At 40.2% G+C, this 27,318-nt stretch overlaps 1 protein-coding gene across 3 annotated transcripts; it reads right to left on the reverse strand.

Annotated features, from left to right (window-relative positions):
• Positions 1–46: 46 nt before the first annotated feature.
• Positions 47–25,016, reverse strand: VPS26C (VPS26 endosomal protein sorting factor C). 3 transcript variants are annotated; one of them, XM_051608589.1, is made up of 8 exons: positions 24,871–25,016; positions 16,942–17,085; positions 14,903–15,052; positions 11,250–11,330; positions 8,731–8,805; positions 3,698–3,848; positions 3,209–3,361; positions 47–1,550 (listed from the first exon to the last, which is right to left on the reverse strand). In XM_051608589.1, exons 1-8 carry the CDS (start codon positions 24,925–24,927, stop codon positions 1,468–1,470), a joined length of 894 nt encoding a protein of 297 aa, XP_051464549.1. In that variant the 5' UTR covers positions 24,928–25,016; the 3' UTR covers positions 47–1,467. The 3 variants fall into 3 exon arrangements, with proteins under 3 accessions (XP_051464549.1, XP_051464550.1, XP_051464551.1); XM_051608590.1 differs by lacking the exon at positions 24,871–25,016 and adding an exon at positions 17,795–18,020; XM_051608591.1 differs by lacking the exons at positions 16,942–17,085; positions 24,871–25,016 and adding an exon at positions 15,959–16,115.
• Between the last annotated feature and the right edge of the window lie 2,302 nt (positions 25,017–27,318).

Consider the following 27,318-nt stretch of genomic DNA (forward strand, 5'->3'; position numbering starts at 1 on the left):
TAAATAGTGCTTTTTTTTTCCCCACCACTCTTTTAAGACACTGAAATAAAAATTTCAGATGTTTATTCCTAAAATACAGATGATACAGCACCAGGGCCAAACCAAGAACTACATTTACCTGCATGGCGATAAAGATAATAGAAATTATTTTTTGGCAGTTTTCTTCATTCTGCCTTTTCAGGTTGCCATCTTGACACTTGCACTTTAACACTTTCTGCACTTAGCCTGCCTCCATCCCACATATTGTACTGAACATTCACAATTAAAATGGAATTGTGGCTGTTTTGTTAATATCAAAACCTACACCCTGTTTATGTTGCAAAGGCTATTTCTTGCTGAAATAGTTTTCTATATATTTTGTTTAAGATGCACAGTTACAAACACTTTAATGTACTTACTGCCTTAACTTTCCTGGCATTTACATTTATACTTTACATTGAACAAGGGCAATATTAACCCACCTGATGAAAAAAGGATGACTGGCCTGGTTCCCCTGGAAGGGTTGTTCATAAAGGGACAAGTCACATGCTGAAGGCAGAAGGTGCCACAGCACAGCAGTTTTCCAATGCAGTTTTCCCTCCACTTTTCCACCCTGCCCTCAGCCTGGGCTGGCTGGTGCTGTTTGGCAGATCAGGCTATTCCACAGCAAAACTGAGTTCTAAGTCTTATAAAAGGCAAGATGACAATGTACAAGTACATCCTCAAGCTAAAACTTCTGACTTGTCATCTTTTTCTGTGTTATTTTACACAAATAGCAAAGATAAAGGAAGATGCAGTTTTTCTAATCCAGAGAAAACACCCTGCAATGGAGGGAAAAAACCACATGCAAAGCAACATCAATTTAAGCATCCTTTCACTAGAGACTCACATTCCAACTATGACCAAAACACACTTGGTGTTATTTCATATCATTATTCATTGCACATCACTTATTTCATCCTCATCTTGTGATATTTATCCCACACCACCACCCTGCATTGTTGTAGCACCATTTATTACAGCTTCAAAGACACTATTAAGTATTATATTACAAGTCTTGTATCCTCCTCCCAGAATCTATACACCACATATAGTGGGACATACCAGGTGTAACAGTTTTTTAAAGGACTTTGGGACAAGTATTACAAAATGAACTAAAGAGAGAAATTTACTACATACTTCTACAAGTTGTAGAAATATACAGAATCATTCCTTCAGAATTTGTCACAGAAAAATGGAGGAAAACATGGTTGTTGAAGTCAGGAGAAAATACCTGACAAGGCTGTCTGGATACATCCATCCACACAGGATATCAGAAGGCAGGCAGTCTTAGCAAGATCTATAGAGAACTGAAAGCACAAGAACTACGACCAGGGAGAAGGAAATTACGTGTTTTCAGTTAAAGTGAGACATGGATAAATTTTCACTTGGCCTCTGAAGAATTTCATTCTTTTTCAGTAAATCCATAAGTGATTCTCCTCTGGCTATTTACATCCTGCAGAGCTTCAGTGGGAAGTTCTCTGTGATGAGATGATCATCATGCAGGAGGACGACAATGTTAACTTCAAACTCTGGAAAAAGGGAACATAAACCAGAGTTCTGTATGAATCTCGATTGTAACAGTAAGATGAGGCAGGCACTTCCTGCCATCAGGCACAGCACTTCACAGGGCTCTTCCAAACCACTTCAACACCCTGGGTTTTCCTGTGGCAGAGATGAACAAGGTACTCTAGACAGAACCTTAACCACATGCATCCTAGTCCTTTGACCTTTCCTAGAGAACTGTGGGTCATTCTAGTCTTAGGGACCTCTGGATTCACTTCCGTATCACTGAAAAACTACAACATACAGTCTCCTTGACAATAGGCAGAGTTCAGATATCTGAGATTAAAATGTTTTGGGAGAGATGCCTGACACCAATACACACTGTTCAGAAGCACCTAAAGTGGAAGAGTCAGGGAACAGACTCCACCTGTGCTGTCAGTGTATAACGTAGCCTTAGAATCCTGCATTGTGTGTGGCCTCCTGACACTGAACACCAAAACGCCATATACCTGCAAGCTATAAAAAACCATTTTTCACAAAATAATCGATTCTTCAGACATTCTATTGTATTGTTCAAAATGAAAATCATATCAAGTCTATAATAAATCCTAAATGTAGACAGAATACAAAGTCAGGTAGAGTTAATAAATGACAGAAGCAGAGATCAAAATAAACTGAGAATAACTGCCCCTTTTTAAAAAAATCATAAGTATTTTAAGACTTCTTATAAAGAAGTAGATACTACTCTAATAGTAGTCACTGTAGTCATCATTTGTCACTGTACATTACTATTTAATAGCTAGAAATAACAAAAAATAGACAAGAAGATGGTTTTGGGGAAAATCTCAGTATATATCAGGTGCAAAAATGCTCTTGGGAGAACAGATAAATGGGTAGGCAAAACCGAAAAACCAGTTGTGCACATTTATCCAAGGTATAGAGCAGCAAAGTGGGAGGGGCTTCAGTTGGGAAGTATCCTAAAGGCAGGGAATTCTAGATTCAATTTGATACAATAAAATAAAAAATACAAAAGGAACCAACAGATTCCAGCAGGATGAAGGGAAGAAAAAGATGCTAGCAAAGAGAATTTCTGCAGTGATTATTTGAACAAGTGAAAAAAATACTAAATTTCAGCTGTTTCTGAAAATGGTGGATTTTGGCAAAAAAAACCAGCAAGAAGCAGCTGGTGCTGACCAAGAAAAGCAAAGTCACATACATCCTGACCTTAATTTTTCTACTTCTGAGTCTGGGCAGCAGGACAATGGGAAACAAAAACAGAAAGAGGAGTTCTAGCTGGTGATGAACAGGAGAGGATCATGTTGGCATTTTATTCTTGGGCCATTGCTCAAGTGTTTAATCATAATTTTTTGGCAGAAAAAAAGAAAAATCACCTGCCATTGCACTGCTTCTCCTGTCCCTTTACTATATAATTCTATTAGAAGTAGCTTAATAGTTGCACAACTGTTTTTATTTAGAAGTATATGGGCTGTATTTTATCACTCTGTATAAAACACAGCGAACTACAATCCTGTTCAAGAAACCTCTACAAGGAAGCAGATGGATGTCCTTGGTTGTTCTTGCAGTGCTGTCAGTGATTTATCCCATCCTGCCACAGGCTAAAGTGAAACTAGAAACTTATCTCAGATAAAAGAGACCAATACAGCATGAAGTCAGATTCACTTACCAACTTTGAAGTTTGTCGTTTCCAGGGTAGGGCAGGTGAACAACCTGGGAAACACCATGTATATGGGAATAGGGAGGCCCCTGCAGACATCTCCATCAGCAATCTGAATATTCTGTATCTCTGTGGCATCTCTGGCATAACCCTCCGCACACCCTGGTGGAAGTGGGAAATTCAAAGGCAGAGGGGGTGAAGGGAAAGAGAGAAGAAAAAGCAGTGGCCAAAATTTACAACCAAGATACACCAGGGTTAGGGGAGAGGTATGTGTGTGCAAAACATTTTGCCCTTTGACCTCCAAGTTTTCACATTAACACTAGGAATTAAAGATCACAGATCTTACGTTTGGACTGTTCCACCTAAAGTGCAAAACAATCTTTTGCAAGTCTGTTTAATGATCTGGCTCTGGACAATTTTTCATATTTAAACTAAAAGAATGCAAGTGGTCATTACTGCAGCCTCTTCTATACATGTGGCATTTATAGAGACACTTACCACACGTCTCCACACGTACTAACTGCAGCTCAATGCTTTTGACTGCAGCCTCTGCGCTCTCCACGACCAGCTCCCCTGTTAATGGCTGTGTAATGATACAGTTTGTAGAACTGAGATGACCTTTGATGAGAAATTTTGGGAGTGAAGCTCTCTGAAAAGATTGAGGGGAAAAAAACCACAACAAACTGTAAAAGCAGGCTAAGAAAAAAGTACCTTACAGAAAGACAGTTATCAAAATATGTAGAAAACTCCAAAAAGCTGCGAAGTTATCAACTCAAAACTTCAGATATACCTCATGAAACTTAAATGATGTAAGTTGTTAAATATGCATCCTTATGCAGATACATTACAGTATTTCCTACTACCCTTCCCCTTGACATGCAGCCCCCCGTGCATACCATCTATCCACAGGAGCATTTTTCCTGGGATGATGTGACAAAAGTTGGCTGTTACAACTAATCCAGATGTCGGGAACCTCACTGTTAAGGAGGGAGGCTGACAGGAACTAACAGGATGGCCAAGTTAAGTCAGCTGGCAGTGCTTTAGAGAACTGCATTCTGGTTCCACTTTGCAATGGATTACATTAAGTCTCAGTGATTGTTTCAGTGATTTTCCCACCTTTTTACACTGCTGTCTTGTGGCCACTGCTATTGGAAGACAAGCATTTAAAAATCTTTGTGTAACGCAAGCTGAGCATACTGCTTATGTACCAAGACACCAATTGAGGACAACGAACAGTTTAATTTTAATACAGAATCACACTTAACTTTCAAAACTTTTGTAACAGCAAGCATGCTTCCTGCTTTTTAAGGAAGGAGCAGTAAGAAAAGCTGATCAAGGATGAAGGTTTATAAATCATTTTCCATAAAAGACCGAAGTGGGAGGCTTGCTCCCCCTGCCCTGCCCTTCTTCAGGCCAGCAGGTATCACAGATACTCTCTGCCAGCATAGAAACTCTTATGCCAGAAGCTCCATTTACATGTCAAGTTCTGGCAGGAGGCATACTGAAACAGTCAAGTTTTCTACTCACATCTTCAGCTCGTATCTTCACCATCCAACTTTCTTCAAGCTCTTTGAGCATCCTGCTCTAACCTTCCCCTTCTTTTGCAAGCCTTTTTCTTCCCTCCCTCCTTGATTTTTTGTTATTGACAACTTTCATGTTAGCCCCTTCTCTCCAACCATCTGCTCACACTTACTTGTGGCATGATATCTCATTGCCCACGTAACTGATTTTTCCCTTCTTCCGAACCAACTCTCTGGTGGCAAACTTTTTTTCTCCCAGTCTGTTTGTTTTGTTTCCTTAGTCCTGGCTGCCAGCAGCAATGGCAGAAAAGTTCTCCTCAGCTATTGTTTACTGCTTCACTCAGACACCCAACACCCCTGCAGAATTTAGCTGTTCCACTCAAAATACACCTTTGGGGGAAATAAGAAGAGGGGAATTTTCATGTGTTTAGTAAATGTGACCTCGCTTGGTTATTGTCTCCCAGCTTAAATAACAGAAGTTCCATCCGTGATAAAACCACCCTATGAAATATTTGGTCCTAATAATGTATCAGTAAAATGCTTTTTATTGTATGATCCCTACTAGGATCTTCCCATCACCATTTAGTAAGCAATGAGTTGCTTCCTTGCTTCATAGGGACATCATCATCCCTGGAAGCACAAGTTGTCAGGAACCTCAGAGAGAGATACAAAAGGAACTTATGGAACAAGAACTAAAGGCCATTTTGCTCAATCCTAGTCTATGAGACTTGTTTTTTTAAAGGTGTATTTCCCCTCAAGTCTTAGTACTCTTAATATTTTAATCCTAGCCAGCTCATCTCTCATAGGACCTACCATTTACACTCCAATTCATAATCCTCCAAAAAAGAGAATCAAGAACATATGATCAAATCTATCCTGTTTGTTCCATCTAACATCTTTGTGCTTTATTTGGCTACTGAAAATCTCCTAATCAGTATTCTAGTACGCTACCAGAAATCATAGGTCAATCACAATCTCTAGACAAGCAGAGAATTAAAATGTTAGTATTTTAAATATGCCAGAACAGTGACTTTTTTTTACCTGTCCACCGGGTAGTCACTTCAGACCCATACAATTTTCTGAGACAGAGAGAGGAATGAAAAAAAAAGCCACTGCTTGTGCTACCATACATGTTTCAATACCATTATTTAGACAGCTTCACAATTAAATACCAAGTTCTGCTGGATCAGAGATGTCAGAAGTTTTAGAACCTACTTTTGTGGTTATGTACAGAAAAAGGCACAGGGTCTGCTACTGAACTTAAGAAAAAGCTTTTAATGGGCAGGACCTTCTCATGATGTACACCACTGAGTCTTTGCTAAGCTAATGAGAAGAGAATCAAGACACAGAAGATAAAAAAGAAACAGAAAAAACATTTATATAAAAACACAGCTTGTAAGAAGAGCAGAATGATGAGAGCTTAGTATTTAGCAATAGTCTAAAAACTAATTTTGCCACCAAGAAGAGTCATTATAGCTTTTATTTGGAAAACCATATCCTTTCAGTGTGCAGCAGTCTCCAGAGAAATGAGAGGCTGCTGGACACAACCTGCTCATCCTTTTAAGTTCAGCCATGACAGCTGGTTGGCTTTCCAGAATCACCTCCTCCATGCTCAAAAACAGCCTATTCCAACATGCAGAAAGTCAAGCAAAGGTAGGAAGAGACCTGAATGGGTGAACAAGATGGTACTGATAAAATAATAAAAAGGAAGTACACAAAAGATGAAAGTAGGATCAGGTGACCCAGAAGGAACAAAAAAACACCATCTGAGTGTGCATGCATCGTTTTAGGAAAGCCAAAGCCAACCTGGAATTAAATCAAGAGACAAGAAAGGCAAAAAAAAGTGGGCATCTGCAAGTCTACCAGCTGCAAAAGGAAGACAAGGGTACATGCCAGCCTGCAACTGAATATGGCAGCATCCTAGTAACAAGACATGAAAAAGACAGAGGCACTAATGTCTTCTCCACCTCAGTCTTTATTGATCAGATTTGCCTTCAGGAATCCCAGGCCCTTGCAACCTAAAGAAAGAGTCATTCTTGGTAGAAAAGGAGCAGGTTAGAAAATATTTAAACAAACCGGATGCACACCAGGGGATGGGACCTGATGGGATGCACCCACCCACAAGTGTTGAGGAAGCTCACCTACAACACCATAAGGCCAATCTTTATTATCCTTGAAAGGCTGTAATGAACAAAGGTTTCCTGAGAAATGCAAGACAGTAAATGTCACTCTTCAGTTAGGAAGATCTAAGGGACTATAGGCTCATCAGCCTTGCTTCAGCCCCTGGAAAAGCAGTGGAGCAAATAACCCTGAAAGCCATTTCCAAACAAAGGACAAGAAAGTAGCTGGAAGCAGTCAGTATAGATTTATGGAAAATAAATCATACTTAACCAACCTGACAGCCTTCTATGATGAAATTAGTAGCTTGATGGACAAGTAGAGAGCAGTGGATGCTGTTTACATTGGCTTCAGTGCTGGATTTGATACTCTTCCTCCTAACAACCTCACTGACAAACTGATGGAGTACAGACCAGATGTACAGATCAGACACTGAGATGGACTGAGAACAGCCTGAACTACTGGACTCAAAGGTATGTGATCAGTAGCACAAAGTTCAGCTGAAGGCCAGTCACCGGTGGTGTACAATAGTGACTGGGGTCAATACTAGAGCCAATACTACCTTGTATCTTGCAGAAAATAAAAAATTTGAAGGATTGGTGAACCAGGTCATTGTGCTGCTCTTCACAGGGACCTCAACAGGCTGGACAAATGGGCCTACAGCATCCTGAGCTGCTTTAGAAAGTATTGCCAACAGGCTGAGGGAGGCAATTCTCCCCATCTTTTCAGCACTGGTGAAACAAAACTGACGATAGTGTCTCCGAGATTCAAGAGTTCCCAGTACAAGAAACACAGACTTCCTAGAGCAAGTCCAGCCTTTTCTGGATTTGGCCATGAAGATGGTTAAGAGCACATCACATAAAAGTAGAGGCCAAGAGTTGGGATTGTTAACCCTGCAGAACAGAAAGTTCAGGGGGATTTTATTAATATGCATAAATACCTAATGGGAAAGAGTAAAGAAGATGGAGTCAGACGCTGATCAGTGGAATCTAGCAAAAGAACAAGAGGCTATGGGAAAAAATTGAAATAAAGGGAATTATTATTTTTTGCATTAGTTTATTTTATAATCCTTTGAGGGTGGTCAAACAATGTAACATTGCCAAGTGGCTGCAAGTCCCCATCCATTGAGATATTGAAAACTTGACGTGGGTCTGAGCAACCTGCAGATGACTGCTCTGAGCACAGTGGCTGGACTAACAAATCTCCAGGGGTCCCTTCCAACCACAGAGATTCTGTCAATATGTAGAATAAGTAAAAAAAAGGCATGAAACAACCAAATAGTTGATTAAGAGGCCTGTTTTGACAAAAAAGTGAAAGACTAGATCTAAATTCAGAAGTTTGGGACTAAGAGCAATGGAAGACAAATTGAGGATGCAGAAAGGAGACCTAAAGCAGGGAAGCAGTCTTATTAACAAAAAGATCACAACAGGAAAACCGGGAAAAATAGAACACAAGTGTCAGTGGACAAACAGTAACGAGTGTTCAGAAAGCCAGATGACCCAGAGAGTTACTTCTGGTCATACTGACTTCCCAAAGCCATGTGGGGCTGAAAAAAAAAAAAAAAAAAAGACAATCAAATATCAGAACATATATTTTTTAAGGATCTTGGCTAAACATAGTATAGTACATCTTTTCTTGCTTCACTGTTATCTTTCACTCAGAAAAATGATAAAAATGTCGCACCATTACTGAACAAAGTTCCACCTTCTATCGGTCACCACTGTCACAAGAGATCAGACAGAATCACTTTATTGCTTACAAAAGTAAAAAAGGAAAAAGGGGAAAGAAAAAAAAAAAAAAAAGCAGGGCAGCATTTAATCATTCCTCTCCTGTGCTCACTCAGGATCACACAAGCATTACATTTAAAAGAACATAATAACATAACACTCTTACCTCTTTAACATTTTGCAAAGTTTCAGGAGTAATTGTGAAGTCTACTGGGCTTGGCATCAGTTTCCCTTTCTGCGACTACAAGTGAAAAAAGAGTTAAAACTGTAAACTATGATTTACAAAACAGAGAATATTAAAAAATGCAACAAAGTCAACCCACTGTTGGATGTGTTAGTTTTCAGGCTGAAAGTATGCACCTACATAATAAAAACCCTGAGATTTCCTGCCTTTGTTATTAAATAGCATTATGATATTGTCTAAATATGTGTCACACGCATCACAAATCCAAACTGCGGAAACCCAACTGTGTCAATTTTTGGTTACTTTGTGTTTGCCATATACCAACAAGCTCTACATGTGTAAGTTTTTGGCATAAGTTCTACCTACTATTAAAAAAACCCATGTGGTTCACTACTCTAAACTGCCTGGAAAAGAAGAAATACATTACCTATCTGAAACACAGCGTACGTTCTAGGAAAAAGCTGAACTTCACATTTCTGTATTTACAAATAATTACATTTTATATGTCAATTGCAGTGTTCCCCTTCATTATTAATACTTATAAATTTGGGTAGGGGAGAAAGGGGGAGATAATAAATGAATGCTCCATTGCTTCAAATATGTTTTATAAACTCTCCCTCTCCTTCTCCTGCCCTTTCAGTACCAGCTCAGAGCTCAGGTCTCCTAAGCCATTCCCATATTACTGGGAGATCCTCAGCTGACGGAATTCAGCATAGCATTGATTTAATGGGCTTAACATTCCAGCCTCTTTAATTTTAAAATAAACCAAACTTGATCCAGGTTAGCTTTCCACACCAGGAAAGCTATATTAGGGGCACATTATTACAGTTGTTCAATATCTATTTAACACGTTTATGACAAACCCAAGAAGCCAAGTCTTTCTGTAAGGGGCTGAACGGGCTCTGAGCCCTGCTGCAACATGCAGCTCATACTCTGCATCAGAAAGACAAGCTTTGCTTGACATTCACTGAGCTCCCACTCCATCCTTACCCCACTGAGGTGCACTGCCTTTTCCCTAACCAGTGCAGCATCAAATATGAGACCCAGCTGGATGTGACTGGGAGCTGGCAGAGCATACCACCACCAATGGTTTAACTTGAATGCTTAAGTTAGGATCTACTCTCACTGCTTAAGAATTCAAAATAGCTTCTGCTGCCCAGCTGCAAGATGGAAGATATTAGCAAAAGATTGATTGTATTTTCCCATAAATGACAAATTCTGGCAAAGAATAAGGTTAAGTGAAATGGTACATTGAGCACTGACAGTGAGAATTATATGTTCAGTAAAACATCATTAATTCACCCTAACTGGGAGATTCATGATTTACTGACTTGTGATCTAAGAAGGGCTGTAGTGGGAACAAGAAATAAAAGCATGAAACAGCATAATATGTAATTTGTTCACTATTTTGACAAGTGTGGCTTACTTATAATGCAATAATGGACCAATAAAATGTAGCATAGTATGTTTTAGAAAATAATGAAATCTAAAGAACAAGAAACTTCTTTATAGCACCTAGCCAAACTTTAAAAAAGGTACTATAGAATTAAAATAATATATTTCCACTGTTATTCATAAGTAAGACAAAAGAATCTAATACTTTACTGTCCTGTTAAGAGTTCAAAGGAATGATCCAAACAATGTGTTCCAGCAAGTTGTGGGTGGGAAAAGAATTTACTTAATTAGGCCAGCACAGTTTGTACTGACATCAGATGCCCTGGACATGTGTACAAGTCAATATAAACTAAAAACCAATCTGACACAGGAACTTCAAATAACAAGCAGCAAAGCATTTTTTGTGAGATAGTCAAATCTCATCCCATGTGGCATCTCCACAGGAAGAAGGTTGACTCCATGTACTGACCCCAGGATGTGGATATTTGGTAACCTAGTTATCTTAGCATATTACTATTAAGTAAGCCAACAGTTGGCAAAGATGATTAAGGTGAAAAGCTTCTTATTTCCACCTTAATGTAGTCCCAGCTTTGATACTTTGAGTCAGGGCTCTAAATCCCAATTAGTCATCTGAAGAAGAGAAATCAGATATTTTCATCAACAAACTCCCATTTCTAAGACAGGCACTGTGGGTGCCTAGAACCTTTGGCTAAAAAAATGCTCAGATAATCTGAAACACTGTCTAGAAGAACATCATAGTATTTACCTACACCACTGTTTCAGAAGTGAAAGGATGAATAAGAAAATAAACTCAGCACAGTATAAAAAGATCTTATAATCTAAATCCTCTTTGTACCATTTTCTTTAAATAAAGAGGTAAGTTATTCTGATCAGAAGCAACTGATGCCCTGGCTCTTCTGGATGTTTTGTTGGGGTTTTTTTTGAGGCTAGCTTCCTTTAATCATACATATCCCATGTGTTGCTATTACAGATTAAATTAGTTCACCTGGTTTTCTAAACCAACATTATTGCCAAACTTTACTTAAAGTGAAAAACAACCAACAAAAAATATCTCACTTTATATAGTTAATACAAACCACACTTACCAATGAGTGGACAATGAATTCACAAGTCTTAGTCAGATCTTTTGCCAACAGAGAACGTCGCATATCACACCGTAGGGTATACTGACAAGAACAAGATGGCAGAGAAAAAGAAAAGAGCCTTAGCTGATATTTCCTCTATCTCTCTTAACATTTCATCTTTTATTGCATATATACAGAATATTACTGTTACTAAAATTGAAGACATCATTTACAACAGATTGGTAGGCAAGGTATATACCAGTGATGAGGAGAGGGGGAGCAGATAAGAGGTATATGATGATTTTTAGATGCTCCCAAATGAAAGATGGTTTTTCTTTATGTTTACAGTCCCATAGCCCTTTGCAAATGCTTTCCATACCTTCTGTGCTATGTGACAACACATGAGATTGAGGGACAATTTTTCTGACAGACAGTAGTGCTCTTGAATGGCTTCGGCACCCAAATGACATTCAATTAAGTGATTACAGTATTGCTTTTCACCATACTTTGGATAAGTGATTATCAATAAGATTTATTAATAGCCCTCTAATTTTAAATTCAATCTACAGTCAATTTCACAGTGGTAACAGTTATAAGCATATTTAATGAGGAACTGTTTTTAACCATATAGTTGAACTGAAAAGCAGCAGTGTATAGTAAGTCAGACATCAGGCAAAAAGGTTAGTTTTCCTGTTCACTGTTCAAAAACTTATTGCCTGTTTCCTCCCCTTTCTCCCCTAAAAAGGGAGCCATAAACCAGTGACTTAAAATAGCACGACCCTGATTATCACATAGCATCTAAAACACAGCCTTTCGACATCCTTACAAGATAGGGAATTTGTTAGGGAGGGTTTTTTGTTGCTTTGTTTTTAATTCCTTCTTTACAGATGAGGAATTGGCAAAAAATAGGTACACTCAGACTAAGGTACTCAGCTTTGTAACTTCTAGTTTATGGTCTCTCTCTGCAGGTAACCTGAATGTGTGTGCAAGAATAAGATCAGGGAGCATATCTCTTTCCCCATCACAGACTATGGTTTCCACTGAAGTTGATCACCGTTGAGCAAACATTGTATTGCTGCGCTACACTTCACTCAGACCACAGAATACAGTGTAATGAGGCTGCAGGACCACACATGCCTTGCAATTTGGCCCGCAGCCTCCCCATCAGTGCCTAATTAGAAGATCTCTGCATGAGAACACAGACTTGAATCTTGACACTGAACCCCCAGCTAACATACTACTAGCTAGATCAAGGAAGAAAGGCTTGCTTTTAAATTACCCAGGACTTGGACAAAAGCCTAGGGAGTGTTTCTGCAACAGCACCTTTCATTACTCAGCTGAAAAAATGAACAGGTGGTAAACTGTAGTCTATTTTTCTATTTCTTGATTTGCACAGACAAAGAAGTATAAACATGGTCCAAGCAAATGAACTGTTTACTTTGAAATATTTAAAACTAGTGAAGTATTTTTAAGTTGTTCAAGCCTGATTTCCTAGAAAACAGACTTAACATTCCCCAGTTTGTATCTATGTATCTGTTTTATCAGGTATCAGTGCACTTTAAATAACCTTAAATAACGTTGGGAGAGACTACATCTTCCCCTTCAGGAGTGCAGGACTGGCTGAAATCTAATGGTTGACCTTTTAATAACATTTTATCCCCAGCTTGTAAAGAGAAGCTATGTAGAGAGGGGATGACAAAACAAAACAAATATTCAGCTTTAAAGTATACCTTAAAAAAACTGACACTGATCATAGATGAGTTATCTGGATTATGGAAAGCAACTCAACCAGCTTTGCACCACTTTTGACATACCTACCACAAACAGTAGATGTTACATTAGGAAGACAACCAAGACTGAAAAAACATCTGGGAAGTTCTTAAACAAAACATCTGAACCTAGACAAAAAGCAAGTGAATTTTTCTTTGGGTTACTTCCGATAGGCTAGCAGGTAGGGGGATTTTTGTGGGGTTTTGTTGTTTTTTTTTTAAATGCCAGACTGTAATGTAAGACATGCAGTCCAGCTAAACTGCTAACCGTTTTATACTCTGTCATCAAATCCAATACTCTTATCAGTGAGATACAAGTGGAAGCAAAAAAAAAAAAGTTTCAACCCAGAGATTCTTCACCAGCACCGGTCTGAACATTTTCACATTTAGTGGCTTCTTCAACTTTTTCCTTGAGGAAAAAACAAACAAAACAAACAAACGAAGAACCCAAACCACCACTCCTCGGTAAGAAAAAGCATTGTCTAACATAATATTAACCTTCAAGACATGTCTGAAGAAAGACTTTCCCTCAAAAAAACCCCAACAACCTTCAACAAATGAACCCTCCTACGTTAAAACAATTTTTAACCAAAAAAGGTTAAACTTAAAAATTGTTTTTCCACAGGGTGTTAGAAACATGTAGTACATACAGATTCAGGCAGGAAATTTTACCAGTCACCTTCACAAGAAAGATGCTAAAAGCTCTCAACACTTTATTTTGAGTCTTCATTATGAAATTACATAGCCATATTTGTTTTGAACGAAAGGAGACTGGTGGAGTCTTTTTTTCATGAAGAGAATGGATGTAGTTGTCTACAACATAAGGAGGGATCAGACACATGATACAGTAGTTCTGACACGGTATTTCAGGCAAGACATCTTGTTACTGCTTGTGCCATCAGTCTTTAAAGATTTACTCCATATGGAAGACCAGAAACAACAAGCAATGGTAGGATTTCCTTTAGCTAGAGGACGCTTCTCAAGACTGAATGCAAGAAAACAGAGTTTGAACACTAAGTAGCTTTGTTCCTGTAGGATTTATCCCAGTATCTTGAAATGGATCTGGTAAGTCAGTACACTTAATTTTAATATTTAAGTATTATTAGCAGTAATTGGTTATCTACTATGCTAACAAAGTCTCAGTGGTACTACGTTAACAGCAAAGACACTGGTATCTGTATATTTGTATATGTACCAGTATATAGATTATCTACAAAAAGGTAAATGCAACTTCTTCACAATCAAATCAGAACTAGATGAAAACATCATCCCGTAACAGAACTGCACAAGATTTAATGAGCACAACAAACACGTTTTTATCCTTTCTCAACTCGAAGTCCCTCTTTCCAGTATGCTTTTAATTATTTCTTGTACATCCCATGTCACATCTGGTAAGTTTTATTACCATCAAGTATTTCAAATGAAAAGCTTAAACTTGCTGTAAAAAAAAGGAGGAACAGACATTGTGAACAATTGTTTAAAGCAACACTATATTGATGAGATTCCAAGATCCTGGGATGGTTCTTCTGCAACATTTAAGAAGTGTCACCACCTGTGGAAAGTGTTGACTCCTAGAAACTGAAAAAGGCAACTAGAAACTACTTACAAACTAGTACTAGAAGGTTAATATGTATCATGATTTTTTAATGTAAAGTTATATCTAGAATATACAGTACACACCAGAAGAATACTATATTAATAAAGGGAAGTTTAAAAGCTATCTACATCAAAGGATCTCTAACTTTCTGCTCGTTCTTCAAACTGAGAAAAGAAAACATATTGCATTATGAAAAGAAAACATCATTACAAAACTTTATCCTCTGCTTCCATGGAATAAGAGATGCTTAGAATACATTCTGCAGATAACAAGAGTCCAGATATTCTTCACGGATATGACTGCCTTACCTGAATATTAACGAAGACACCATGATAGGTCTCATACAGAACTTTGTTCCCCTTCATATGCAGTGGAAATTCAAATGGAATTTCTGTCTTCCCACTGGGAAGTTTCCCTGGTTTTACCATTTCAATAGTGCTGTTGATAATTTGAATAGGCTGTAAACAGAATTATTAAGAGGTTTAGGCTGAAGCAGACTTACGTTTTTTCATTTCAAGAACTAAAAACACCCACTAAACTCTAATAGACTTCCTGAATTACCAGGAACTCAGGTATTTCTTCATGACACACAGCTCTCCAGTCTTACAATGAAAAGGAATAGTAAGAATGCTTTCCTCAAGAAAACAATTTGTGATCTATTTTATGGTTGTACCATACTAATGACCAGAGAGCTAAATAGCAGCATCTCAAGCACTTTGGAAAGCAGAGTTTCTAAATTATAACCCTTGACAGTAGCAAAAGGAATCAACAAATATGTGTGCCAGTTGAGTAGTTAGCCATTCCCTCCCACCTTCTCCCTGTCCTGTTCCCACCCTAAAGATCTATATTTAGGGATAGTCTTTCCCTGAAACAATGGTTAACTATGATTCAACCCAGGAAGTTTGCTTAAAGATTACATTTCTTTTCTGTCTGGAGTTCTACTATTATTTTCCCTTTACTGATAGGAATAAGAAAATCTATTGCTTCTGCTCTTTTTTCTGTTTCTCAATCATTCATGGACAGATTATTCATGCTGTAAACACATTAACTATGATACAAATGAAGCCAATTTCCCTTTTTACTGATTTTTTTTTTCTTTCTTCAGTGAGCTTTCTTTTAACTAGCAACATTCTGTTCTAGCTAGGCTGATAAGACAGTGGAATGTTTTTCTAACTGCTGGGTCTCCAAGGTCGCACCTTCACTCTGCTGGTTCAGACACTACGGGGAGATCTATGACCCCCCCATAGGAGACTGAGTTAGACAGACAGCAAAACTGGCCAGAGATATTCCATTCCATATATCTATGTAAGCTCAAAGGAAGGTCAGAGATCACAGAAGACAACTTCCTTCCTGCTTTTTCTTGCCTTCTCTTCCATCCTTGGCCAGCATTCGGAGAGGACTCTGTCCATCCAGCACCGTCAACCCTTAGGCTCGAGCTCTCCTGACCCTCATCACTCTCTGCTTTCTCCAGCAGCAACTCCGGGATTTCTTGGGACTGTTCCAGCTCAGGGGAGTGTGGTGGGAGCTGCTGGGGGTGGGGGGAGGCGAGAGGCTTTTGCACATACCTGAACATATCTGTATATAATTGTATGTATTTTCTTATATCATTAGTGTTTAATTAAAGCTGTGTAGTTTAGTTTTCAAACCAGCCAAGTCTCTCTCTTTTTCTCTCTCTCCTTCCCTACCTGGGTGGGAGGGGGAGAGGATCAAGAGCGTTGTTGTCAGACCTGAGTCAAACGGTGACACCAAGGCTATCCTAACTTAAGCCAACTGTTTTGTAAATATAACTATACTGTCTCTAGACAGAGCCAGCCTTGCTTCAATCAGCACAGCCATGTTCGTGAGGAGCCTGAGATAGCCTGTCCTGCTAGATTCCAAATCCCATACTTGCCAAACCTGGAGAGCGGTGCAGAGGCCTTCCAGGAGCTCTGCAAATCAGTCTGTTCACAGTCTCATCCTCTACAGAAAGAACATGTGCATGTCCTGTAGCATGCCTAGCAACACACAGCTTCAATGACCTCTGCAGAAACTATTCTGATAGTGACTGATCTGGCAAAAAGCCCAATTAAACCCAGTACTTAAAAATAAAAAGACACAATTTTACTTCAAACTGTGGTCCTTCAATGCATCATCCAGTAATCATACTATTTATGATACTGTATTTCAGCCCTAAAGAAAACTCTCCAATCAGTGCAAGCTCCTCCTCCAAAACATCATCATATATCCCTAGATAATGCTGAGTGTTTCTGTTTTCTATCATTTACATACCATGAAGTGCTGTAACTCTCAAAGTGAGAGAGAGAGACAAAAGTCTTGTGCTAAAAATATAAACTTGCACAGGTCTTACCTTGACAGAGTTATAGAAAGCTTCAAACACACCCACACTTTTGGCACTAAGCTGCAGATTTACTGATCCTTCCATTGTTAATGAGATACCTTGGTGCTGGACTGCATCCTTACTTGTTACGACCACGACTCCAGAAAGAACTTCCTAATTGGAGAAAATACAACATTAAAGCATTTGTTTAAATAAATTTCTTCTATAGCTGTTGCTCAGTGTGCTAACTGATTTTCAAACTCTAGAAAACTGTTCCCAGAGAACAGTCTAACCTTGCCAGAAAAGACAAATACTGATAATGAAAGTAATGCGAAGGAACAGATTTCTGTACTTCTAGTTTGTTTGCTTTAGAAATGTTTTTCTTCTCCTTCCAGAAGTATTAAGCCAAGCTTTAATTTCTTCCCAAAGTTTCAAGATCTTCCTCTCCAGAAATATGAATAGTATCCTCATAAACAACTATCAGGTCAGTTGGTAACAGACAAGTTCCATTTCACATGTTAGAATGAAATCCCAGGAGGAATTTTTTCATGAAGAGTGGGACAGTCAGCCATAGGAGATGGAAAAAAAGGCATAACTGTAAAGGTGATGGCCAAGCTGAGGATAAGAGTTACCTCAAGAATGGAGTGGAATATATTTAAGATAAAACAATTAAATAGTTTTTCCGCTACATGGGAAATGGTCTAAAAGTGCATCTGAATCCAAGACACAAGCTATATGACTGAAGAGATCCCATTTAAGAATGTTTTGTCTACAAAATTGTATTTGCACAAGAACACTGCATCTTGGAAGTATCAACTGAGAAATTTTAACACTGAAAAAGAGATTTACTGAAGGAGAGCAACACACAGTTCATTTTACATACCCCACAGTTCATCGTCTCCTACAACAAAGAATCCACTCCAATGCAGAGTTCCATGTCAAGCATTCATATACATCTGGATTTAGCAAGTGAATTGAGAGACTGAAGTAAGTTTCTTGGGGCTAACCTTCTCCTGCTCGACAGTAATGCACTCTGAACCTTCACCAGGCTTGCAGACTAGACACCAAACTACAGATCACTCCTATCAAAGGATAAGTCAGACTGCCCACTCTACACTCGACCAGTTAAAACCAGTCTAGCTATGTACATCAGCTGCTATTCGAATTTTTCCAGCCTTTTGTCTTGACTGATGGTACAGGGTGACAATACAGAAAATGGGTCAGGCAGATTAGAGCAAAACAGGACAGAAGTAGAACACTGAGCATCACAATGAAGGCTGAGATGCTGCAAGTCTGAAAAGAGGACCTGCAGCAACTGGGAAATGCCAGGAACAGGAGGCACAAGCACGAAAGGACACTGAAGAAAAGCTGACCTAAATACTGTACTGCTTTGCTAACAGGCTTTAATTAGTACAAGCAATTAGGTTATTGCTTTGAAAAATTAGTACAGCTGAACTATAAGAAGCAAGGACAATCCTGAACATATGAACTGCTCTAAGAAATGAGAACAGTCTCCCACCACACAGCAACATCCTACTCCAGCGCTACTGCCTACATACTTTCATGACGTAAGGTTGTATGTGTTAGGGGCAGAAAGCAGAATGACTTGAACTTAGATACTAACTTTTCTTATAACATTCAATGTCTCTTAAGAAACTCAAAACTGCTTTCTAAAAAAAAACTTTTAAAGCTCGGTAGTGTTAGAGAGAGGGAAGCATCATGAAAAAGATGTTGTAATATTCACTTAATCTGTGTGTGTGCTATCAGATTATATTTCTGTTTGATGAATGTGGGGAAGTTGTCTATGCCTTTCCTGGAGAGGTACTTTGTCTTTTTTTCTGTAGAAGCAGGGTACTCTCTAAATATTAAGCAGTATGTACACTTGTCCTTCTAAAAGCTACAAATCAAAGAACATAAGCTTATCAAGATGTTCAAATACTTAACAGTTAGCAGCACACAATTGATGTGAAAATTATTTTTGCAAAATATATGCAAACATTTGTAAAAGTTACATGGCATCATCTAATACTAAAGTAGCACTGTTTTAGTTCGTATCAAAAGGGGTTCATTTACCTTTAACACCACAAAACTAAACATGTAGAGAAAGTCACCTCTGGAATTAATCTGCACTTACTACAATATATTAACTTATGATCAGTTGCTCTCCATCACTTTTTCTTTTCTGTCTTTATAGGGACTCCACATGGTTTCACCAGGCAATGCCAAAACTTTGCAAGATGGAACTATGCTAACAGGGTTCTACACAGAACTATTCATCTAAAACAGGGTACCCACCCACACAGGAAAGCCAGCTTATTGTACAAAGCAGTCAGAGAAGTGAGCTATGAAGGCTAAGCTACAAACAGGACACTCCTGTGAGAAGGCTGTCCCAGGTTAATGATCCCAAACAAGCTTTTCAGTTTTCTGTTGTCAACTCCTTACCATTCAGATATGCTCATGAAAGTGCCAGAAATATTGACACTTTCAAAGTTTCAGTCACCTTCAAAGTCACAACTAAGCAAACATCCACTTGATCTGATCTGGCAGCACAATGCCTCGTTCCTCTAGTTGTGGAGTGGAGTTACCCAAGTCTGGCTGAGGAGAGTTTGGAACTATCTTCAATCAATAACATGAAACGGTGCATAACACAGATCACAGAATCTCATCTCAAGAGTCCTAAGTCGCATCTAGACTTCTGACTGAACTAGACAGATATTCTATATCTATAAACTTCAATAAAGATGGAAGGATCAAAGTACACGATACTGTCCCATGAATTGTTGCAAAATTTACATTTACTGTCAAAATATAGACTAATTCGAACCTGACTGTTTACACTGACAGGTCTGTTTGCTACATCATAGAGCTATAAAAATAATTTTAACTAGATACTATGTATTTCCTGATTGTACCTAATTATTTTACAACATCCCTGGTAAGAAAAACCAGCCTTTTATTTTTCAAATGCAAGGTAGTTTTTAAAAAACAACAAACAAACCACAAGGCAGGTTTTCAAGACCACTTGAAATCTGTCAGCACACTTTTTGAGGTGCTGACAATGGCACAGGACATCACAACTAATGCTATGCCAAATTATTAATGTTTCTCTAGCTTCATTTGATATTATCTATAAATCTATAGATTAAGCTTTTCATTATTTTAGTAGAATGGAAGTCCATGGTAAGTTGGTTGCCAACAAGGTGCCTTAGGTTCCTTCTAGATTCCACTTTCCACATCACAGGCATTCGTTTTTTGGACAAAGATCAAACATTTCGCAATTTGAAAATTCAGATTAAGTTTATGTAAGTCACATTTACTAAATATTCATTTTCTTCTGTATCTATACCTCTACGCAAGTCACCTGCAAATCTTAACTACATATTCTTCTGATTATTTAGAAGGAAACTGAGTGCATTCTATAGAAAAAGTCTGCTAGACCAAACTAACCAGTCATCAGATGCTTTAAAACCTTGATGCTCAGATTTACTAATCAGTTTGCTTTTTTAGGAAAAAAGGCTTCCTTTTGGCAAATTCTGACTTAAGCATATTTTGGACTCACTTATTAGAAGTCTTGGCTGACACTAAATATCGCACCTTCACAGAATCCCAGAATCCTAGGGGTTGGAAGGGACCTCGAAAGATCATCTAGTCCAACCCCCCTGCCAGAGCAGGGTCACCTAGAGCACATCACACAGGAATGTGTCCAGGTGGGTTTTGAATGTCTCCAGTGAAGGAGACTCCACAACCTCTCTGGGCAGCCTGTTCCAGCGCTTTGTACAATGCACCTTGCTTTGTACAATGCATTTTCAGGCCTTTCAGCCTAGAATTTTCTTAATTATCAATCTCAGACTAACTGCCACAGTCACTCGAGTCATCCTGTTTAGGTTTTCTACATAAAACACATCATTAGTTGTGCCTCTCTATTAGTTCTTCTAGCATTCCACAGTTTATTAAATGAGGCTCAATGGCTCAAGAATTCTCCATCCAATTAAAAAAAAAAAAAATAGTCTCCTGAACACACATCTTCTGTTCCTAGGAACTGAAGCAGTTTTTGTGCAATAAGCCTTACTGTGCTATTAGGATTCAGTTTATTGTCTTTTTCTTCTTAAAACCCTTATAACTTCTTATTTTATTTTTTAACTATTACACTTTTGGTCCAAGAGGTGGCAAACTTGTTTGTTCACTCACAACTTACAGACATTTATTTAAACCAGCTTTTCTCAAAGTGAAGTCTGGACAAAATAAAGGTCTTTATTTGCTTAGTTCCTCCAGTTTCTGATGATTGTAACTAATGAATACAGAAACTGCTTACTGTTTAACACAGCAAGTTATTTTAACCAACTTCCTTTTTAAAAGCAGGAGCACAATCTCAGGCTTGCATGACTATTTTTACAGATTTTGTATAATAATTTTTTCTAATTCAAAAAGAACCATCAGCGCAGAAACAAAGAACAACTAAAAAGAACATAATTGTTGTCTACTCAACTACCTAGAGCTAACGGAAGTTTTAGGAAGTGAAGTGACTTCCACTTGGTGTAGGAGACTGCTTTGAAACACTGAAAAATGTTTTAATTCAGCTGGATTTAGTATAACCAAGGTCACTGTACCAGGATGAAAAGTAGTCTGACCCAACCCAAGACAACAGGGAAGAGTATCTGAAGGTTCTGTTACATGATGACTTCTTTTTAGGAACCATTGCTTTTTTTCTGAGACTGTTCAATACTTCTTCGCCAAAAGTGTTATCAAACACGGGAACAGGCTGCCCAGGGCAGTGATTGAATGACCATCCCTGCAGGTGTTTAAAAGATGTATAGATGTGGTGCTTAGAGACATGGTTTAGCACTGGACTCAGTAGAGTTAGGTTAATGGTTGGATTTAGAATCATAGAATCACTTAGGTTGGAAAAGACCTTTAAGATCATCGAGTTAAAGGTATCTCCCAACGAAAACAATTCTATGATTCTAGGATTCTATGATAATTCAGCACCAAAGAGAATTTTTAAAGATCTTGGCCTGATGGGGAAAGCTTATAATTAAACATATACATAATTCCAATCTTACAAAAAGCAAAAAAGAAGTTATTCAACATTAACTTTCCTTGTCAGCTATTTGCTTTAGACACATCCTCATCTCCTCCACTCACCAGTCTTCTCACAGGTACTTTTATCAACATTTTCCCCTAACAAGACTCAAATTATTAAAGCTAAGTTTCTCGATCTGTAGAGTTCTTCTTTAGAAGCTTACATTAAAAACTCCTGCATCTTCAGGGCCTTATTCGGTATGCAATTTACCAGTACGAGATCCTCAAAACAGTTGCTTCCTAAATATGAGTCTCTCCTCTGTTTCCTCTCACCCCTTCCCTCTTGGAGTCAATAAAGACATATGGCAAATACATTCAACAGTTGTAAATACGCTGGTTGATGTACATGCAACAAAGCAAGATATGCTGATTGCTAAAAATCCCTCAATATTTCACCTGGAACATGCACTCTCAAGATGAACAAAGACAAGGGCTTGAATGGAAGAATCAGCAACTATTGCTGCTACCAGTTCTTTCATCTATTATCACCTAAAATCACAGTATGAGATCCTTTAGACTGTTCTTCATTCACCCTACTTTATTTTGTTGGTCTGTTTTTCTGCCGTTGGAGCTGCTCCATACATCTAATCTCTCTTCTGTAGACCATCCAGCACAAGAGCATTCTGACACCCATTGTTAAATAAACTCTCTTCTACTCTAGAAGACGTTAATAAGAAAAACAAAAAAGAATGCATATTGATTCAACAGATTGATTCTTTAATTTATTACTATTTACTTCTCTTGGGTGTCACACCAACCAAATACTATCTGTTCCTCTGATCTGGCTCACTGCATAACCAATACTACCAGCACAGGAAAGGCAGCAGAAATGGAATGGCCAGGGAGGTGAGTGGCATTGTGGAGTAATGCTGGATTAATCATTCTCTCAGGCAAATTATGACTTAGAAAGCTCAATAATATTTTAGCACATTACTGTGCTATTAGAAAGTAACAAGTGTAACTAAAGGACTTTTATATCAGCGCATAATTTAGACATCACCTCTTCCATATCCAAATGCAGTTTTAAGTAAGGACAGAAAGCAAAAGATCGAGTCTAGCCACAGTATCCCTATTGCCTTCAAAATTAATAGCCAGACATATACATTGTGATGAACTACTGTCTTTACCACAGGACTCCCAAGCAGCATTGACACAAGCGTATTTTGTGATGAAATTTGCCTTAGACTGAAGGTATTATTAGCATAGTTACTGTCACTAACATACACAACAATCAGTAAATTTCTAAAACAAACAAAGAAACTAAAACAAACCTCCATACACTGCACACATAATTAAGAGAGATTTGCGATTCCTTTCTGTGCCTAGGAAATTTCTACCAAAAATCCAAGTTGTACTTCTAGTGTACAGTTATTTCATTTGTGTATTTTCACATCACTCAGACCTCCAAATTTCAGGACTCGTTAACAAACTATACTTATAAACCTTTCCACATGGAATTAAAGTGGAAGCAAAAAGACAATACTGACAGATTTACTAACCATAAATATCTTACTTAATTTCAGTTTACAAACAGAGGAAGTATCCCTTTCCTGTATTAAATATATATATATAAATCCAGTTTAGAGTGATATAAAGCAACCCCAGTGAGGAAACTGGGAACAGGCACAGCATTATGATACTGAAATAAAAAGATCCTTATAATAATGTGCTCTAACAAAACACCATGAAAGTGAGATACAGAAAGTAGTGTTCATCACTATGATGCCACACCTACAGGGATGTTTTGTTCACAAAAGGGTAATTTTGCTTTATTTAAGTCATTCTCTAGCAGATTTGACAACTGTAGAACAGATGCAGCATACTCTTCCATTCAAATATATCTAAAGTAGTTTTCCAGCATTAAAAATATTCAATAAATTGAAACACACTTTATCCACTGTAACAGCTGAACTACTAACATATGAGAAAGTTATGTGTGAAATGGATTTTTATAGTACAAGTATGTAGCTGGATAGAAAAAAAGAAAAGAGACCTGAAAACTTCAGAAAACTTCAACTTCTGCTTAAAAAACAGAATACTTTTTGAAAAACAGTGATAAATCTCGAAAACAACTACCAGGTGATTTTTTTTTTTTCTAGTTGTACTTGAAGAACAGAATTTCTTCAAGCAGCGGCAAAAGTTGAGATGCATACAATCACTTTATCACTATCAACATCAGCGAAAAAAAGTTAAGAAATCAGATGCCTGCCGAGTGGCGGGGGGAGGAGGGGGAATCTTCTCTTGCCGCAGGACTTGACCCAAGGAGCTCTCTTATGAGGTACAAGCAACAGCTTCAGGAGACTTTCAGGTTTCTTGCAAAGTACAGAAACGGAACGAGACTCAGGAACAGCGACCGGCCACACCCGGACGCTGTTCCAACGCCTCAGTCCCGCCGTCATCCACAAGCGGGAACAACTTGGAGCGACCCTGCCCCAGGTAGCCTCGCTCCCTGCAGCCCACCGCGAGGGAGCGGGCCAAGCGGGACGGAGAGCAGGCCTTCCTCCCCGAGGCGAGCCGGAGCCGGGCACTGCTTCGCGACGGGAGCCAGCGGGAACCCGCGGCGTCCCCGCTAGGGACCGCAGGGGGAGCAGCGGGAAGGGGAGACGGTAGAGGGGGGAAAATTCTGAAGAGGGCAGCAGCGGAGCTTCCCCCGGCGCGGCGGCAGCCCCCCGCACGCCCTGCCGCAGCCCATCCCCGCGGCGCCAGGCGCCGCCGCTACGGAGACACAAGGGGGCGAACTCCTCGGCCTGCCCTCCCCGCGCCGGGGGCAGGTCCCAGCCGAGACCCAGCGGCCGGGACGCGGCAGCGGGCGGGCACACCCCGAACCGCGCCGGAGACGGGCGGGGGCGGCGGCGGGCGCTGGGCGGGGGCCGCACTCACCCCGCAGCGATAGACCTTGTTGGCCCGCTTGATCTTGATGTCCAGCGCCGTGCCCATCGCCGCGGCCGCGTGACCCGCCGGCGGGGAGGGGGCCGGTCCCCGCACCCGCTTCCGCGGGCAGGGAGGGAGGGAAGGCGGGAGGGAGGGGCGGCGGCCTGATCCGTGCACATCCGGGTCCCCGCTGCCGTCATTTCTCGGCCGGCGACTCGGCTTCCCGGTCGGCTCCGCCCGCTTCCTGGTAGTCATAGCAACCGGAGGGGAGGGGGGGTCTGGGGTGGGGGGGGGTGGTGAGGAGACACACGGACGACTTCCCGCCGGGCACGTCGGCGCCTTTCTGCCGCCGCCGTGGGGGCGAAGGGCGGTGGGGCCGAGCAGCCGGTGACGCGGGCACTACGGCTCCCGAGGGAGGTGCTTGGCGAGCCGGCCGGGCGCTCCGAGCCCGAGGGGCCGCCGCGCGGCCTGACGGGACGTGTAGGCGGCGGCGGCGGCGGCGGCGGCGGCGGCGGGAGGGCGGGGCGGGGCGGGGCACGCGCGGCCGAGCTCGGGGCGGGAGCGGCAGCGGCAGCGGGCGGGGCTCTGGGGGCGCGCGCGGGGCCGTTGGTCTGGCTCGGCCGTTAACGTGCGGTTGAGGAGAGCGCGCCGCAGCGGGCGTCCCGGCCGCTCTGCTGAGAGAAGCTCGTCGGCAGCCTGCTTGATCCGCTTGAGAGGGCGGTGCCTCGTAAAACGTGCGGGGAGAAAAACCTGTCCTGAAAAAAAACCACCTGAGGCACGGAAAGCACCTTGTCTGGAAAGCGCGGCAGGTGAACGGCTAACGTGTGCGGTCACGTTTTGGCGCTGGGAAATGCTTCAGTCTCTTGCAGCTGTGCAGCACAGATAGGTAGTTCTTGGGATTTCAGTGGGGCCAGAAGTTGCCCCACCAGCAGTATCCCCAGAGCAATCCCAAAAGGAATCTGTACAGCACGAACCTAGTAATGAATTTTAATGCTTTTCTAAAGTCATTTTTCTTCCTGTGTTCAGAAGTGAGGGCAGCCATTTCACTGAGATATTCTAAGCAGAAACCAGCTTCAGGGTCTGGCAACACCATTCCTAGCTCATTTGAAAAGGTGGGAGTTCTTCAATTCACTCTTTCAACTATCGCTTGGTGAGGGAGCCAGGGATTGTGATAGAGTTCTAGGTTTTTGAATACCAGCAGTCAAAATAAGAGAACTACTGAAAGCCTGAACAAAAAAATCTGGCAGTGGACTGTGCAGCTACTGTAAGCTGGCCCTACTCTAACAAACGTGCATAAAGTGCACAGCTGAAGGGTCAAGGCAAATCTGTCTGTGGAATGCTGTCTTCTGAGAAGTCTTTAGATGGTCCAAGACATTGGGGGATTGGTTCATTGGTGGCGTTACAGATCTTTAAAGCCTGATTGCTAGAGCTGGTTCTCTTGATAGGAGCTTGAAGACTACTCTGATAGCATTTTTATTATGGTTCTCCATGAAAACAGTGAATGAAAATGTATCTAGATGAAATTATAGAATGAATGTCTTTCAAGTACTCTGAAGTTCTCTGTATTTTAATTTTATTGTGTTTATTTTAAAGATTGGTATTTAGAAGTAGCAATCTAAAGATAAATTTTCTTAAGCCTCACATAACTAAAAAAAAAAAATACAGTCTCTATCAGTGGTGGGAGTTCCATGCCCTAGCAACAGTGTGCAGAGAGACCATTCCTGAGCATGCAGGGCCTCTAGAAGTGACAGGAGGGGAGCGCTCACTGCTTACATGAAGCCATCTGCAGCACTCCAAGGCTGCATCCAATCCTCTTGGCTATGTGAAGCTGAGAAGATGGTTCTATCCTGTTCCTCCCTGCCTCTACACACGCTTCAGTACTGAAGGCCACCTCATCACTGTGCCCCCCTTCCTGCTTGAGCGCTTACAAAAAGCTTGGCAAAAGACAGTAATGAGGAGCATCTTTTGTTCTGGGAAAATAAGTGAGGTATCTCAAGTCATTCCACATTCTGCAGTGTTTGTTCAGAGAAGAGAGGGCAAAACTGGGCAATGTAAAGAGGAGTGCTTAACTTTGATTACTGAATATTAGTACCATGTGTCATATACCTGGTTACTGTTTTTACTTACTGTGAGGCAGCTAAAGAGGGAAATTTTTTTTTTTTTTCACCCCAACAAAGGAGAACACTAAAGAAAAACATGTTAGCCTAGATAATATAGTTGTCTTCTGAGTATGTAGATTTTTCTGCCATCACTTTCACAGTCCAGTGTTTACCCCTCTTAGGAAACTTTTTAAAGGTACTTCAGTTACTGATTTCTAGGAACTGAAGTCTCATGTCCAGAAAAAGCTCCCATTGCTACAAGCTGTAACTGCCCATCTGCCTAGCAACACAGATCACAAACAAACTGCTCTGGAGCATCCTTGGCTCCCAATGAGTGTGGTGTCCAAATACAGTCTCT

The sequence above is a fragment of the Apus apus genome, chromosome 1, assembly GCF_020740795.1.
Source record: "Apus apus isolate bApuApu2 chromosome 1, bApuApu2.pri.cur, whole genome shotgun sequence".
Taxonomy (NCBI): domain Eukaryota; kingdom Metazoa; phylum Chordata; class Aves; order Apodiformes; family Apodidae; genus Apus; species Apus apus.